The sequence below is a fragment of the Muntiacus reevesi genome, chromosome 11 (genome assembly GCF_963930625.1).
Source record: "Muntiacus reevesi chromosome 11, mMunRee1.1, whole genome shotgun sequence".
Classification (NCBI taxonomy): Eukaryota; Metazoa; Chordata; class Mammalia; order Artiodactyla; family Cervidae; genus Muntiacus; species Muntiacus reevesi.
Genome location: NC_089259.1, coordinates 23,106,809 through 23,125,305, shown reverse-complemented (window position 1 = coordinate 23,125,305; position 18,497 = coordinate 23,106,809). Strand labels below are relative to the sequence as shown.

Sequence of the window (18,497 nt, the reverse complement as noted above, 5' to 3'; positions counted from 1 at the left end):
CTCTTTATCATCCAAGGGTAAATAACAGGTTTTGGTATTGTGTATACATTTTTAAAAAATGTCCTGTTATTCAGGACCACTGTTCCTCAGAAATGATAGGGATTATGGAATTACTATCTTATTTGGGAAGTTATTTCCAGGTATGAGGCTTTAGTTTTATAAGAGGCTACCACCTATGACCAGCAGGTCACTTAATCGGTAGAGACACTAAGTTAAATAACTCAAATTTGATCACAGCAACTTGTCTGGATTTTCTCAAAGGCTTCAGTGAACACTGTTTGTGTCATCTCTGAAGAGTTAGTATTTACCAACGTGTGAGGAATATGCGGCAAAATGTGCCCTCGCCTAGAGACTGTGAACGTGGGAATGTGAGAAGGAATAAGTAAACACAGGGTGTTTTTATCCGATGCTCTTATTTTACTGCTGCTTCCACACACACACAGGACTTAACCACAAGGACAGCGAGCACGCCGTGCAGACTCGGATCTGCAGAGCTGCCTGCCGTGAATCACCAGGAGAACAGGAACCTGATTTCCTACGTGGAAGGCAGGCATCTCTGTGGGTGATGCATGGACTAAGAAAGTGCTGGTCTTATTTTGCAGTTGGGGGATATAGCTTATTTCATGCTATTTTCATATTTATAATATCTTCCCATATTAGAGTCATTTATTTTTTTTTTGTACAGTGGTAAGATAATGAGGCAACCTGGCTCCCAGCTTCACAGTTTCTTTCTCTTCCGATCACAGTTTTAATTTGTTTAAAAGGTACCATTCATATCAGCACAACAGCCTACCTACAGGTATTTCAACTTCAGACATAAAGCTTATATGACTTGTCTTACATAACTGATTTTACAAGCTTGATTTTCTTTTTTTGTCAGCACTTGAAGTGAAGTTATTTAAATGTTACGGGTTTGATAGCTTTGTTTTGTCCAAACTGTTATTTGCCCTAGTGCTGCTAGTACCTGATTTTTGCTACGTAAACAGTTTTAGTATTTTTCAGGACTGGCCACACAACATGCCTTATGTGACACGGCAGACGAAAGCTGCCTTTGTCCTGCCAGCACCCTTCAAACACTGTCCACAGACTTGCCTCTCATTTCTTCTCTCCCACAAAAGAAGCTGCTGCTTATTAGAGCGTAGGTGTGAAAAACCTGCTTTTCTCCTCGCGTTGTAGTGGCATCAGGTTAACTAGAAAGCGCAAAACAAGATGGTGATACAAAATACGATGAGTATATATTAAATGTATTTACATGTGTACTTAGAAACTTGTTAGTCATGACTCTGAAATGACATAAGCCACTGCCTGCAACAGCATCTACCCTATAGGAATGTGCATTGAGACAGGACTGTTAGGACACCGAAGAAATTGGGTTGTGTGGGGAGCCCATCTGAGTCAGAACTTTGTCCAGCCACTGCAGCGGTCCATGAAGGTGGATCTCAATCCAGCAGGGCGTGCTTGTGACATCCTGGCGATGGTACTCGGCTCCCCAGCCCTGAAAAGCAAAAACGGAGCCAAGTCATTGTGCCAGACTTCCAGGCAGCCTCCAGGGGCACGAGACAGGCCTGCTGGACACAGCCCACCCACCAGGGCAGCTTCTGGGACCTGGGAACATGAACTCTGCATTCCTGCAAGTACAAGACAACCTTTTCATCAGCCAGACACCCTAAGATGAGTCCCCATCCGAGGTTTCCTCCTGGGCTCGCAACTAAACCCATGGACCTAGAGTGGGCCTGGGTTCCAGCCACATCAGAGACACTGGGAATTCATGCTGTCTTCCCCAGGGAAGGGAGCTTGAACGCATGTTCACCCCCTTAATGCTGAAGTCCGTGTTTTGCACGGAACAGAACAATGGCTGGATCTGAAAGCTGTTAGGTGAGAGCTGAGGGTGCTCTGTGTTACTCAGGATTGATGAAGAAAGCTTGTTTCTCCTCTCCCATGCTGGTTCACTTCTGGCAATTTGCCATTGGTGACCATCCACAGGAGAGACTGTAAAAAATAAAGAACTTTCATTAACATCCATGACCTCACATGGTTGCAATTTCTTATCGTGGAGAGAACTTATCAATTTCTTTTACACTGATCACCTATAGTTATATTTGCTAGGAATCCTTTTTTTAAGTCCCTGCAATATTAGTTAACAGTTTATTTTGTGAATTATGTAGTTTTATGAATTTAAAAGTTGCATATGTGACAAGTACATCTAGTTGATCTTAGGAAAATCAGATTCCTATACAAGTTTATAATACAGTGAAATAATTGTATCTGAGACATTGGCCATTTCATCCCAATTTTTAAAACAGGCCTAGAAAAAAGTACGTCAAATGGTTGTTTATTAACAGCAATTTATCGCCCTCTGCTGGCTCTGAAGCAGCAGAATGTTTGAAAAGACTTTCAGGTATTTGTTAATTGCCTGCTAATTTTACAGTGTAAAAATGCTTTTAAAGCTTAACAGTAAACTTGAATAAAGGCATCCCTGGTGGCTTAGACGGTAAAGAATCTGCCTGCAATGCAGGAGATCTGGGTTCGATCCCTAGGTCAGGAAGATCCCCTGGAGAAGGGAATGGTTACCCAATCCAGTATTCTTGCCTGGAGAATTCCATGGACAGAGGCGCCTAGGGAGCTACATTCCAAGGGGTCACAAAGACTCAGACACGACTGAAACGACTTAGCACGCATGCAAATTTGAATAAAACTGCTTTGTCACCATGAAAGAAATGGATTCAAGAAGTCATTTTCTAAACTGGAAACTATTCTTGATTCTCATTTTTAAAATAATTACTGAAATTATAAATAAGAGTGTAGAAAAATGGGACACATTTTTCATGGTAATTTTACAGAATTAATAAATTTTACTTTGAAAAAATCTGTAACAAGCCATACTGATACCCCTTGAATAGACAGGTCACCATGGGAAAACTGTCATGTCTACTCACTTTGACAAACAAGCTCAGATTTGGAAATATTAGAATTATTTGCAAGTGCTTTGTGAGGAATGAAATAGCAGACGATAAACTGAGGGCTTAGCTTCAACATGCAAATCCAGTTTTTCCTTCCCACTAAGTAACTTCCTCCATTTTCCAACGTTCATGTCAACTTTAATAAGATCTAATTGAGAAATTGAACAAATATTCATAAACAGAACATCTACTACTGTCTCAGAATTAATCGTAAGCCCCATAATGTTTTTATCTCAACCTGTTTATACCTTTGTAAACAGCACTTAATTCATACTCTGTTGTATTAGTTCTGTTTTGTAGTTTATTTATAAATATGATTGCCTCTGTTTGCCTGTCTGCTTTGTAAGAGTAAGGAGAGTGTCTTATTCGATTTCAGGTAAATTCACCATTTACTGAGTGACCACAGTGCTCAGCAACTTGAGGGAAGAAAAAAAAAATCTCTGTAGCATTAAGTCCTATGCAACCATCATAGTCACTTTATCTTCATTTAAAGAAAAATCAGCTAACTGTTTTAACTTGGTTTTCCTCCAAAAGTAATATACTTAAGAATTTTCTTAAAATTGCTAAATAAGAGATGTCATACTCATGGAGGAGCTTTTCTGACAAACAATTGAGAGTTTTCCTCCCAAAATGCTGTCTACTTGCCCTGGCTGTCTGCCACATCAACCGAAGACTGTTTTAAAATATACATTTTTTAACTTATTTATTTTCTTATTTGGCTGTACTGGGGTTAGTTGTGGCATGCAGGATATTTAGTTGACCCATGTGGGGTCTAGTTCCCTGACCAGGGATCGAACCTGGGGCCCCCTGCATTGAGAGCAGGGAGTCTCAGCCACTGGACTGCTCCGGAAGTCCTGTGCTCTTGGTCTGTATCTCAGAATCAGGAAGCGAGCACTCCTTACCTTGACAAAGCTCATCCTGACGGTGCACATCTTGGTCAGCTCATAGACGACTTCAAATCCGTGGTGCACAGACTGGGCGAGCAGCTGAGCGAACAGCTGGTTGTTGAAGATCTTAAGGCTGCAGCCGCTGGGGATCTTGCAGACGGTGGCTGGGTGGAAGCCGTGCTGATAGTTGCAGTTCCGGCTCTGCACGAAGATGCTGCTGTCACTCACGCACTCGGCATAGACCTCTCCCCCGACGTAGTACAGGTGCACGCCTGCGAGGCAGAAACACTCTTCCGACACCAGCACTGAGTTCCACTTAGACTTACCACCCTTCCCATCTCATCCGCCTCTGTCGCCTAGAGACGTGACTATCAGCTGTGAGGTTAATTTTAATATCACCAATCACTGATTAGTACCACGAGTGCCCCAGAGGTTGACCTGCTTTAATTATCATCTGTATTTTTTCCATGAGTGCATTTAAAAGTATACTGCAACTCAGGTTTGCATAGCCAAGAACAAAGAAGGAGGCTGTCATGTATTAATACCACTCCTGCCATGAAATTAAAAGAAGCTTACTCCTTGGAAGGAAAGTTATGACCAACCTAGAGAGCATATTAAAAAGCAGAAACATTACTTTGCCAACAAAGGTCCGTGTGGTCAAGTCTATGGTTTTTCCAGTGGTCATGTATAGATGTGAGAGTTGGACTATAAAGAAAGCTGAGCACCAAAGAATTGATGCTTTTGAACTGTGGTGTTTGAGAAGACTCTAGAGAGTTCCTTGGACTGCAAGGAGATCCAACCAGTCCATCCTAAAGGAGATCAATCCTGGGTGTTCATTGGAAGGACTGATGGTGAAGCTGAAACTCCAATACTTTGGCCACCTGATGCGAAGAGCTGACTCATTGGAAAAGACCCTGATGCTGGGAAAGATTGAGGGCAGGAGGAGAAGGGAATGACAGAGGATGAGATGGTTGGATGGCATCACCGACTCGATGGACATGGGTTTTTGTGGACTCCGGGAGTTGGTGATGGACAGGGAGGCCTGGCGTGCTGCGGTTCATGGGGTCACAAAGAGTCAGACACGACTGAGCGACTGAACTGAACTGAACCGTCACTTTCAGTCTCATGCTTGTTCATTCTAAAAGGAAGATCTCATACTATTAGAGGCAAAATAACAACATAATGCAGAAAACATCAAATAGTCCTTCAGGGACATATAGAAATAAAGAACTGGACACAGTAAGTACCATGGTAATGTTACTTACATGCATATACTAAATCCACTTCAGAGGACATGATAAATGGAGTTTACATTTTATTTTACTAACAATTATAAATCCATTTCTCTTAGTACCTCAAAGAGACCTATTCCATTTTAAAGCTTATCACCTACATTTACAGGTCATAGAAATAATGCCTATTTTTACCTACAGTGAAATTGATTCCACATTTTCAGATAAAATATAAAGACTCAATCAAAATGTAGTTTATGCTATTTTATCTCATGTTCTTAGAACTAAAAGGTGAAGAGGGTCTTGAGAATGTTGCTGCTCAAAGTACATTTTAGTTGATGCTTTTCCTCCAAATGTCTAGGTTTAAGACTCAACATAAATCTGTAACAAGGGACTGGAGTTCGATGAGATGAAGATGTTCTAGTCTAGGGAATATTAAATACCAGAAGAATTGTTCCCTAACCTTTTAGCAGAAACAAAATCTCTATCTCCAGGTGTCAACATGGTTGTAAATACAATCTCCATGCAGTGGCAAGGGGATTGTAGAAATGATCTTGAATCTACTTATAGGGACAGATTTCGGTACTTTAAAAAAAAAAAACAAAAGTTTTAAATAATACAACTGAAAGACTTCCAGGGCTTCTCAGACCTGCACTTAGGAAACATGACAGACATAGCCACTCAGTTTCTTTGTCAGGATCTAAGTAGCAATGGAGGCAATTTTTGCACTATTATGTAACTACTTCCTGCCAGCTTTATGGTTTCCTTTTCCCATCTCCTTTCCCTTAATACAATTTTAGAAAAGAATGGCTTTCAGGGTCATGTATTCAAACCACAGACTCCAACACAGTCTGAAGAAACTGATTCAGGGTCACAATGATAAAGCTCTTGATACTCAGGTCAAGGTTCCCCTCTCACTGCCTCAGTCAGACCAGGTCCCCTCCTCTGCTCAGCCTTCCTCTCCCTTTTCTGCCTCACCTCCATGATTCTCTCCCCTGAACACCCTGGAGTCTGATCCCCATGGCCCTGGCCCTGAGGAGTAAGCAGAAGGATGGTCCTAACTGGCTGGGACACAGTTACCTGGCTGGACCCACGTGTGGGGGGTGTGTGGTATTAGATGCTCAGTCGTGTCTGACTCTTTGCGACCCCATGGACTGTATGTAGCCCATCAGGCTTCTCTGTCCATGGGATTCTTCAGGCAAGAATATTGGAGTGGGTTGCCATGCCCTCCTCCAAGGGAATCTTCTGGACCCAGGGACTAAACAAGGCTCTCCTGCATTGCAGACAGATTCTTTACCCATCTGAGCCACCTGGGAAGCCCAGACTTACTTGGTTGGACCCACATACTGGGAGGTGAGACAGGGGCAAATCCAAGCAGACTTTCTCTAAAAACTCCCAGGGGAAGACCTGCTTCTGGGGTGGCTGGAGAGCAGGTCGTCAAACTGCCAGAGCATGAGGCTGCTAAGTGTTCAGTACGTCTTTGAGTTGAATGCCCTTCAAATACTTAATCCTCCTGGAGCTTACTAAGGAGAACAGATAAGGTGTTTTTTTTGCTATCTGACTCTGGTCTTTATTTAGGGGATGATTTTCAATCCTGTTAAAAGTCTTATCCGCAACCACAGACATCCTGGCGGAGCACAGAAAGCAGAGAAGAGCCTGGATAGGGAGGCAGCAGTTCAGCGTCCTGAGTGAGAAGAAGGGGCAGAGCGGATGGGATGTGCCTGGGGAAGCCCTGAGCTGGCCAAGGTCACCGGAACAAGGAAGGATATTCAACCCCATGATGAAGAAGGCTAGAGACAGTGGCATCTAAACAGTCAAGTAAGCAAGGGATTTTATTCACATCCATTTGACAGGCCAGAAGCCTGGCTTTAAACCACGTCTGTGAGATGCTAAATTGCCAGGGAGGACAGTGAGTGGTAAGGATAAACACCCAAAGAAGGTGCCGCCTGAGACGAGAGAGAAGCCAGGCAACGTGGTCCTCTGGAAGTTCCGCCCACACCTGGGACTACATCTGTTCCTGGGCTGCGTCTGCCTCCATCGGCGTTTTCCACCTGCTGTGCCTGCCCCACCCCTTAGGAGACTAGGGAGTCTGGAGTCCTGGTGGTGGTGAATACTAAGGGCTCTCTGGGCTGGATTGGGATCTGCTGAGTCAGACTGCAGCTTGTTCCCTTCTGGTATCTTCTGAAGCCTTGACTGACAGAGATGATGGAGGGGAGGCTCAGGGAACAGCAGGTTAATTAGGCTGCTGAGCGTGTTCCAATGGTCCTGGAGTCTAGTAACAGAGGGGGATGTCACAAGTGGAAGGAATATGCATGGATTCCCTCCAGAGTGGGATGGGGGGTGGTGGGGAAGGGATATCCCACCCCTGTGGAAATCTCATCACCCCACCTCCAGCTCAGAGACATACTTAAATATATTGGGGAAAGAATATGAGTGCTGAAATTTGCTTTAAACTACTCTTCCCTGGTGACTGGGATGGTAAGTGTCTGCCTGCAATGCGGGAGACCTGGGTTCAATCCCTGGGTCAGAAAGATCCCCTGGAGAAGGAAAAGGCAACCCACTGCAGTACTCTTGCCTGGAAAATTCCATGGATGGAGGAGCCTGGTAGGCTACAGTCCATGTGGTCACAGACAGTCGGACACGACTGAGCGACTTCACTTTCACTTTTTCATTTTCACTCTCATAAAAATACTGTGGAAAGAACTTCCCTGGTGGTCCAGTGGTAAAGAATCTGCCTGCTAGCGCAGGGAACCAGGGTTTGATCCCTAGTCTGAGAAGATCGCACATGCCCCTGGGCAACTAAGTCCCTATGCCACAACTCCTGAGCCCACACGCTGCGACTACGGAAGCTCTAGAGCCGGTGCCCGGCAATGAGAGAAGCCACTTAATGAGAAGCCCGCGCATGGCAGACAGAGAGCGGCCTCTGCTTGCTGCAATTAGAGAAAGCCCATGCACAGCAACAAAGACGCAACGCGGTTTGACAGAAAAACAACAAAATTCTGTAAAGCAGCTATTCTTCAGTAAAAAAATAAAAAACAAAATAATAAATAAATAAGTTATAAAAATAATATAAAATAAAGATTTCCAAATCGACAGCAGGGCTTTGGGCCAGAGGATGGAGGTGGGTCCGCGCAAGGCTGTGACTGCAGCTGTGCACTGCACAAACCCAGCGCGCGCCTCAGACTCCCGAGATTTGTACGATCATTACAAGACTCTTCCAGCAGGGGGCAGCAGCGGCTCCTTTCAATTCACACAGAGCTGCCTCCGGGCTGGTACAAAGTCCGTCCCCTAAAGCTATTACTTGAAGACTTTAAGTATCTCTAAACAAACAGGATGAACAAGCAGATTTGGACCCAAGTGAACTACACTACCAGGGGCTTCCCTAGTAGCTCAGCTGGTAAAGAATCCACTTGCAATGCGGGAGACCCCAGTTTGATACCTGGGTGGGAAGATTCCTTGGAGAAGGGATAGGCTACCCACACCAGTATTCTTGGGCTTCCATGGTGACTCAGATGGTAAAGAATCCACCTGCAATTCCGAAGACCTGGGTTCAGTCCCTGGGTCAGGAAGATCCCCAGGAGGAGGAAATGGCAACCCACTCCAGTGTTCTTGCCTGGAGAATCCCATGGACAGAGGAGGCTGGCGGGCTACAGTCCATGGGGTCACAGAGAGTCAGACACGTGTGAGTGACGAAGCACAGCGCTGAACGCCCCACTGCACGCACACACTGTGATTCTGCCAAGGTGGGTGCCCCTTGGCGCTACCTTCTCTCTCCTCTCTCACTACTACGCTTGACTGCAGCAACCCCAGCTCGCCTGGACACACCGGGTCCCACCCCATCCTCACAGGGGCAGGAAAGTCCACTAGAAGGAATGTTGAAAATACTGAGATGCCAAGAATAAAGATCACCCACAAATCCACAACCTAGAAATAATCAGGACTCAATTTGTCATATGCTTTCAGTCTTTCATGTGTACATTTTAAATAAAATTGGGATCATACTCTAGAGGCTCTTTTATAACCTTTTTTCACGTATTAAAATACTGTCAACAACAACAACAAAAAATACTGTCAACATTTTCTCATGATATTAAGTATTCTTCAGTATCCTGTGTAATTACTGCAAGTATGATGTTCTGTGTTAAATTTTTTTTAGGATTTGCTTTTTCAGGGATGAGAAACTTTACACACATTCAAAGGAAAAATGGAAAGGACGTTTTGAGACCAGGAAACTAAATCCACTGGGAAAGAAGGAATCCAAAAATCACCTTGAGGGACTTGCCTGGTGACCCAGTGGCTAAGACTCCACACTCCCAGTGCAGGGGTCCAGGTTCAATCCCTGGTCAGGGAATTAAATCCCACGTGCTATAACTAAGACCCAGCATAGCCCCAAAAATAATTTTTTAAAAAATGAAAAAAAAAAATCACCTCGAGGTACAGACCCTGCTTCTAAGGAACTGACAAACCAAACCCTTGTCTCAGGAAAATTTCTTTCACGAAAAAGGGAAGCATTACTAGATTTCCACAGAACACCTGGAGATGTACAAGAAAATAAAGTTTCATAAAAAAGTGAAAAACTAATTCCCAAAGCAATTCAATGATTTGAAATCTATGATAATTATGTCTGGGAAGGTCTGGGTTTGCCTCATTCAATGTGCGTGTATGTGTGCTAGGTCACTTCAGCCGTGTCTGACTCTTTTCAACCCCGTGGAATGTAGCCTACCAGGCTCCTCTGTCCTTGGGATTCTCCAGGCAAGAATACTGAAGTGGGTCTTCCTGACCCAGGGATCGAACCCACATCTCATGTCTCCTGCGTCGGCAGGTGGGTTGTTTACCACTAGTGCCACCTGGCAAGTCCCGTGGGGCTTCAACACGTGGGGCTAATGCCTCAGGAATGATCAGTTACCCCTTCCTTCTCCCACGGGAGGAAGGACAGCCAGCAGCCAGGACACACGCAGCTCATCTGCAGCTGCAAAGAAGAAACGTGTCCGTCCTGCCGCAAGTCTTCTTTCACACCAAGAACTTGGAGCAGGCTCCTTATGTGGGTCAATGGTGCTGGCTGCAGTGACAGCGCAGTCACAGGTGCTCAGAAAGAACACTGCTATTGACTAGGGTTATATTACGTTGTGCATTTCTAAGAAACATAACCTGATCTCAGTGACCGTAAGAGCACACGTTTGCTCATGCAGTCCTTTCAAAACTGCGGCTTTCCTCATTATTTGGAAATCAGGGCCATCATAAAAGCCACTCTAAAAAAGCAGGCACACTGTACACTCCAGTGACCCAAACTGGCTATTCCATCATTCCCCAAACCTCAGGAAATAACCTTGGCTTTATTTTGCGCAGTCACAGACAGGTGTGATATGTCAGCAGTTCTTCATCTTTTTTTCCCTTCAGTGTGGGACGGCTTTTCTAGAGTATTCTTGGGGGGAAAACACAAAATCTTTTCTGATTTACATTTTTAAAGTAAATGATTGTAAAATTTCATCACTGCAGTACAAAATGAGGGCCTTATTTCAACATCTCAGAGTTGATTATGACATATTGTGGCTGTGGCATACGACACTCATTTTCATTCCATATCAAAAGATTCAATTCCTCAAGCACTGAACTAAGAGGGGAGCTGAGATGAAAAAGCAGGAGGGTCCCTCCCCTCCAGCAGAAGGAAGCAACTGGGCCTGAGAGACAGAGCCATGGGTGCAAAATCCGTATCACTTGTGGGACCATGGATAAACTCCTGAACTCTTCAGAGCCTCTGTTGCCTCACCTGTAAAATGGGACTAAGAAATCCTAACCTGTAGAGCGACTATAAAGCAATACTATGTGTAACTGTCTGCCGGGGTGCCTCTCAGATCTGGGAATCTGGGGGGGTGGCTGAGTCATTCAGAAGAGTTCAGGCAGTGTGCCTGGTTTTTAAGGAAGAGTATGGACAGACCTCAGGTTAGAAGGCAGTGTTCCAGGTTCTTTGAGGTCCTGCCTCTGATACTGAAGGTGCAGCCTCTGAGATGCTAGTGCTAACTTGCTAATGGCTATTTAAAGCTCTTGGCCAGAGAGGTCAAAGCAATAGACGTGTTAACTGTTGCAAGGTTACAGAGAAAGGCTTCGTGCCAAGCCCTCTGCCTCACGGTGCGTCGCATCAGATGGAGAGCAGGCTGAAACAGCACAGGCGAGTCAGCACGTGACCCATCACCACCACAGACAAAAGCTCAAATACACGCGCCGCCGACGGGGCGGAGGCACGGATCTGCCCTAGTGGACCGCCAGACCCTGAGTGGCAACAGACACAAACCGGAAGTGACCTCAAAGCAACTGATAACTACTGAGGGGAGAAAAGGCCCATTATTAACCATAACAAAAAGAATCTTTATAGGTATCTTACCCCCCACACCCCACAGTCTCATCTCGATATAACAGCCAGGGGATCCTTTTAAAGGGAAAACTCAGATCTATAAACTCCAACTTAACTCCACCTTCTTGTGTCACACAGGCAAAGCTAAAGCACTCTGCATGGCTCCCAGGCCATGAGACCTGCTCCTGTCCCCTCCTCCTCTATGACTTCCTCACCCCCTTGCTCACTCCGTTCCACTCGCCCTGGCGTTGCTGCTGTTCCTCACACTGTGCCAGGCAGGTTCCAGGGCCCTTGCACATGCTGTTCCCTTTGCTTGGAAAGGTATCCACACTGCCGATTCCCTCTTTAGCTCTCAACTCAGATGTCACTTCCTTAGGAGGCCTGCCTGCCTAGCTCCCCCATTCTCTTCCCCTCCTGTTTTTCTCTAGATACTTATCATTTGACTGTGTGTGTGTGTGTGTGTGTGTGCGTGTGTGTGTGTGTATGCATGAGTGTGTGCTAAGTCACTTCAGGTCGTGTCCAACTGTTTGTGACCCTGTGGACTATAACCAGCCAGACTCCTCTGTCCATGGATTCTCCAGGCAAGAATATTGGAGTGGATTGCCACGTCCTCCTCCAGGGGATCTTCCTGACCCACAGATGGAACCCATGTTTCTTACACCTCCAGCACTGGGTGGCGAGCTCTTTACCACTAGTGCCTCCTGGGAAGCCCCCATATGTGTATGTGTGTGTATATGTGTATATAAAATTTCTTGTTTGTCTTTCTTTAGTAGTAGGTAATCCACATAGCCAGGAGTTTTTTGTTTTGTTTTGGTTGTTTCCCATTGATATATCCCAAGTGGCAGAATTGTTTGGCCCAGAGCGGATGCTCAATAAATATTTGTGAGATGAATGCATATCTCTGAAGTTTGAGTATCTCCTGTAACTAACTCCACAGTTACAGAGTTAGTTAATTAGTCAATTAACAAGCTAACTTGCTCCCTAACCTTGGGGTGTGTTTGGCTGCAAACTTAACTCAGGCTGGTGCTCCAGGAAGCCATGCAGCTCAGAACCAGGGAAGCTCCTGAGAGAGGTCTCCCTGACCTCAAAGAAGACCAATCACTCTTGCTTTGGAAATATCCCATGCCATGCTTTATGGCATGTCTTGTAGCTCCCCTGCCTTTTTTACCCCCCACATTAAGGCAATTCCAAAGCAGCTTTCTGAGAAAACTGTGCCTTTGCCTTGGGCACCCTGTTGAGGGTGAGGTGTCCTTCCATCCAGGTGAGCGTTTCATAGGCTCTCTGGCTCTTGCTCTGATGTTTTCTTAACCCTGTAGATTATCTCTCAGTTGGTAACATGACACCAGCCCTCCACATTTGTCCGTCCACATCAGCAGCACCTTGAAAAAGCTGCTTTCAGAAAGCTTCCCAGAAGGTATTCAACACTCTCTGCATATTTTAATTCTATTTTTAGATCAAGTGGCTTAAGTAGAAGTCTCTCGTGCAGACCAATCTGCAAAGCCCTGCAGCAAATGGCTCTACGGCAGCACATTTTAACATTCTATCTTTAGATCACCTGAAGATTCTTATAAAAATCATTCCAAAGTAAAACCATCCTGAGAAATTTAAGAAGTCAAAAGTAATCAGTTCCTTTGAGGAATGACTATATTTCCCTCTTGGGATCGAAGTTACAGATTAAGTTTCTGTTTTCTGAACTCTCTGGGAGCCTAGGGGAAAATTTTAACCACAGTCATAATCACAGTGCTAATTCTTAGGGATGACATATTTGTCCTCATCTCCCTGACTCACCCCCAGCTTCTGACATTCTCTTTTTCATTTATCATTTCTCTACAAAGGCTTCTCGTAAGCCACCACAGAGCCACTATGGGAAGAAACAGGATAAAATAAAGTAACTGTCACCATTAACGGTTAACATCAGTGAACAAATTCAGCCTGCCTCTAATCGGTGGCCTGTAGGTTGACAACAGGAGACATTTGGGAGCTAGGAAAAACACAGATTGCATCACACATGAAATAACAGTTCTTCCCTGGAAACTTAAAAGAAAAGGCTTGTGGGTACTTCCCAAGGTGGTGTAAGTGCTGGATGGGGAGAGAAAAGATCAAATGACCCCAAAGCTTCTTTACACCTGTGATTTCAGGGGACAACCATGCATCATTCAGACTGCCAACTCTTTGGCTAGAAAAGAAAATATGAGGGCTTCCCTGATGCCTTCCCTCCTGACAATGCAGGAGGCACAGGTTCCATCCACAGTCTGGGAAGATCCCACATGCCGAAGAGCAGCTAAGCCCGTGGGCCACAGCTACTGAGCCTGTGCTAGAGACTCCAGGAGCCGCAACTACTGAAGCCCTCGCGCCCTACAACCCGTGCTCCACAACCAGAGAATCGCCAGCAATGAGAAGCCTGACAAACTAGAGAGTAGCCCCTGATCGCCACAACCAGAGAAAAGCACACGCAGCAACGAAGACTCAGCACAGTCAAAAATAAACAAAGAAAAGTAACTTAAAGGTCCTCAACCCGGCGTCAGGCTAGGCTGAGACGATCACACCAATGAGGTGGGTTCCAAAGGCATCATTTCCAGACCCGAGTGAGGCCTGTGCCTGTTCAGCTGTTGTAAAAGTGCCTGGACACGAGAAAACCCCAACCCCCATCAAAGGCTTCCAGACAGACAAGTCACTGATTTTTTAAAGAGCTCCCTTCTCTGTCTCTAAAAGTAACTTTACCTGATACAGATTTCTTTTCTTCAGAAGTCATCCTATTTAGCATTTCAGGCTACTCAAAAATAATTCATGCTACATCTCTTCAATCATTTCATCCTGTCTTTGTATTTCTCGTCTTGTTCATCTTCCTAACACCCACCCTACGCCACCTCCCAGAAGATGCTGTGCCTGCCTCAGGGGGGAGGCACTAAAAGACCCCAAAAGTTCTCACGCACTTCCCAACAGTATCCCCAGTCTCCCAGCTCCCAGCCCTGGGACCATCCCACTAGGCCACGCAGCCAACCCATGGCTAGTGTCTGTTGCCGTGTGTGTTAGCTCAGAAGAAGATATGAAGTGGGTTACACATGTGCCTTTACCCTTTCCTATGTGTCTTCTGGTATTTTCTATCGTTGAGTTTCTGTTTACGTTAGAAAGAAGTCCGAGACAGAATCTGTTCCTGTTATTTGAAGGGTCTGTGAATCCATCGATCAGCACACTTCGGGAGGAAGCCTGGAATGTCTCCCCGACGCGGTTGTTCAGTTCGTAGTATGCGACGGAGCACCAGTGCTGCGGCTCCTCGTAGCAAACTGGCCGAAAATCTGAAACAGAAGTGCATCAGACAGGACATCACTACCACCACGCCCGGGACCTCCCAGCTCACGACTCCACCAGGAAACCGAGGTGACCACTGTTCCCCAAAGGCTGGATGTGAGTACCAGCGCAATGCTGTGTGTTGTTTTCAAACTTGCCTCTTTCACGGAAGCTGCTTGCAGGCTGCTCACCTGGTCCACGTACCTGGGAACAGGGCCGATGTCCTGATGACTCTCCCAAGGCTGGAATCTTTGTAAATAAGTTTATTAGTTTTGAGGGGCCAGGCAACATTGGTATGAGTGGATCTGTGCAAACTTCATCCCCCTATCCAAAGCAAACACAGCTAAAAGGAAGTTAGAAGGTCATGTCATCTTCACAGCTGAGAGACAGCATTTTACTGCCAAACTGAATTCCTATAGTAAAGAGTATCCTTTTCCAGAGAACTAAAGATAAAAATAATTATTTGGATATGATAAAAAATCAAAGCAAAATTACTGCATATGATTTAAAATTGTTAAGAAAGAAAAAAAAATTCCACACAGACTCACATTCTTCTTTGTGTATATATGGGATTATTATTTCATGGCATAAATATACTTTAAAGGGAGAGGTCTAATTCATTAGGAAATTGATGAATGTTATGTTTTCACCCCAAATTTTTCAAAGTAAGTTGCCAGTAAATTCAGAAACCCAATTTCAGAGTTCTTTCTTTCTTTGCAAATCACGTTCTTTTTCTACCTTTCTATTGATTATAGTATCTTTCTTTTCTTTGCGTATCCTAGTAATTCTTGTATCTAGAGTGTGTTCTTTTTTTTTTTTTAGAGTGTGTTCTTATAAACACTAAAATATAAACTTACAAAACAGATAAATTAGGGGGTTATTATCTGGTTTCCAAATGGACCTTCACTTATGAAAGAATTCCTCCTGAGATATGTTGAATAGTAAAATCCTTTAGACACTCCCTTCTTGGTGTGGTTCCTGGGACCACAGCCCCTGCAGAAATCCAGGAACTTCTTAGGAATGCAGATTCTTAGAAGCCACTTCAGTTGCAGGGAATAAAATTTGCATTTATATAAGATCACCACATGGTCTGTGGTGCTCAACCTTAAAAGTTGAGCAACATTTATCTATTTATTATGTCCTATTTACAAGGACACAAATTGGAAGGAAACCCACCACAAACCTTTGTTGGTATTGTTCAGTTGCTCAGTCGTGTAGGCGGATTCCTTACCATCTGAGCCACCAGGGAAGCCCATGAATACTAGAGTGGGTAGCCTACCCCTTCTCTGGGGGATCTTCCCGATCCAGGAATCGAACTGGGGTCTCCTGCATTGCAGGTGGATTCTTTGTGCTGGACACACAAAAGAGAAGGCGGCTGACCTCTGAGTGGTGGAAACAGATTGGCAGGAAATGACAAACACGGTGTGATAGACGTGACAGTAGATGGACAGGAAAAATAGCAGATGTATTGTTGAAGGACAAAAGGAATGACTGACGGTATAACTCAGAAGCGAAGAGGTGGGACAACTCCCTTATCGTCCCACATTTTATAAGTTTTCTAAGGACAGGAACAATTTCAATAAACATTTTAATTCTCCATTCCAAACCCTAAGGCAATGCTTGCACACAAAAAGAGCTTGACAAATAACTGTCAAATAATGGGTTGGCCAAAAAGTTAGTTCAGGTTTTTCCTTAAGATGTTACAGAAAAACCCCAACAAACTTTTTGGCCAACTCAATAAATGACTATGGGAAGACAGGAGAGGCAGATCGCAGCAGATGCACCAAATGCGTTTGTGCACACCGTTAAGAGGGCTTCCCAAGTGGCTCAGTGGTGAAGAATTCGCCTGACAGTGCACAAGACATGGGTTCAATCCCTGGGTTGAGAAGGTCTCTTGGAGAAGGAAATGGCAACCCACTCCAGGACTCTTGCCTGGGAAATCCCATGGACAGAGAAGCCTGGTGGGCTACAGTCCACGGGGTCACAAAGAGTTGGACACAGCTGAGCAACCAAATAACAACACCCTTAGGAACTTGTGAGCTGGGGATATTCTTTATCTCACTCTCACAAGGCATGTAAATCTCTCCTTCGTTACCTGACTTAGACCCATCTTTTGAAGGAAAGGACTCCTTTGGATTGCTGATAGAGACAGCCAGAGAAGAGGCCTACCACTGATTCCCTTACACTGCCTGCCCTCAGGCCAGGTCTTCCTGGTTATGTTAGAGAAGTATTTTATAATCTTACTTCTAATTCTTTAAATTAAAAAGGAAAAATCCCTGGAAATTCCCAAGGATGATGTTCAAATCCAACTAGTTTCTCAGAGCTCCTGCACCCCAGGCAAGGCTTGCAGTTAATAAGAGCTCAATAAATATCTGTTAAATAAATGAGCATAGGAAGACTTGAATGAGGTGGATGGCAGCAGCTAGCACCAGATGCATTCATGCATGTCTGCAGGAACTTGTCAGCTCCTGATAGTCCTTATTTTACTAGAAGAAACTGATAACTCATACCAAGTGAAGCAAGTCAGAGAAAGACAAATATCATATGATATTGCTTATATGTGGCATCTAAAAAAAAAGCTACAAAGGAACTCATCTATAGAACAGAAATAGAGTCACACATGTAAAAAATAAACATGAAAAAAAACTTATGGTTACTGGGGGTAGAGAGGGGAGGGATAAATTGGAAGATTGGGATTGATACATACATACATACATACACACTATTATATATAAAATATCTAATTAATGAGAACCTACTGTATAGCACAGGGAACTCTACTTAATATACTATAATGACCTATATGGGGAAAGAATCTAAAAGAGAGTGGAATATGTATATGTGTAACAGATTCACTTTGCTACACACTTGAAACTAACCAACACTGTAAATCAACCAACACTGTAAATCAGTTACACCCCAATAAAAATTTTTTAAAAAGAAAAAAAGAAACTGATAACTGCTCCAAAATGGATTGAGTCCTGATCAAGAGGGTGGGGTCCAAGGGCCCCCTAGAGCCTGCGGTTTGAACTGCAACTGACAAATGATGCTCACCATGGCCCCGCCCACACAACCGCGTCGGATCGCATCCCAGGAGACCGCGGCCGGCACTGACCTGAGTGCTGGAACGGGCTCTCCGGCTCCGAGGGGCTGTCCGGGGAGGGGGGGTAGCCGGCCGTGCACGGGGACGGCGGGAACGGGGCCCCGGGCGACGGCGGGAAGGCCGGGCACGGAGGCTGCTGGAAGGAGTCGGGGTAGGTAGCGTTGTGCGGCATGAGAGGCTCGCTGTGCAGGGAGGCGCTGCGGAACTTGGCCAGGAGGCTGAGCTGAGGGTTGTACTCGCTGTGTCGGGGTACCAGCACGGGCGGCAGCACTGGGGGAGGAAGAACCGATGCATCAGATCCTCGGCTCGGCTCGGCGTCCCCAAACACTGAGTGGACGCGGGCTGCTGCTGTCTGTCCACTCGGGCCGCAACCTGCCCATCATTCTGTGGGCTCCTCGTGGCACTGTCCGCGATGGCCCCATCTCTTCTCCAAAAGGGAGCTTGGCAATCAAGCTGAAGCAATGGTTTCACTCCTCTCAGCCAATTTAGGAAAAGTTTAGAGGAGAATCCTCCTGATGTTAGTCTAAGAACTGCCTATTCATTCCCACAGCAGAAAGGACTAGAGCAGCCCTGTTACCTCACCTTCTGGGGATCTAATCGTTCACCTCTTCCTCTGATTCTGCCATTAAAGTGTTTTTTCTTTCTTTCTTTTTTTTAAATCAAAAATCAGTTTCCATT

General features: G+C 45.0%; 1 protein-coding gene across 2 annotated transcripts in view; it reads right to left on the bottom strand.

The window, feature by feature from the left end:
* Positions 1 to 665: 665 nt before the first annotated feature.
* SMAD9 (SMAD family member 9) overlaps positions 666 to 18,497 on the bottom strand; it is a 59,693-nt gene continuing 41,861 nt past the window's right edge. For both annotated transcript variants that reach the window (XM_065902272.1, XM_065902273.1), the window contains exons 3-6: positions 17,832 to 18,089; positions 14,503 to 14,724; positions 3,863 to 4,119; positions 666 to 1,495 (exon numbers count right to left, since the gene is read on the bottom strand). In XM_065902272.1, the coding sequence (XP_065758344.1) occupies positions 1,352 to 1,495; positions 3,863 to 4,119; positions 14,503 to 14,724; positions 17,832 to 18,089 (881 nt within the window). In that variant the 3' untranslated portion in view covers positions 666 to 1,351. The remainder of the gene's footprint in view (positions 1,496 to 3,862; positions 4,120 to 14,502; positions 14,725 to 17,831; positions 18,090 to 18,497) is intronic.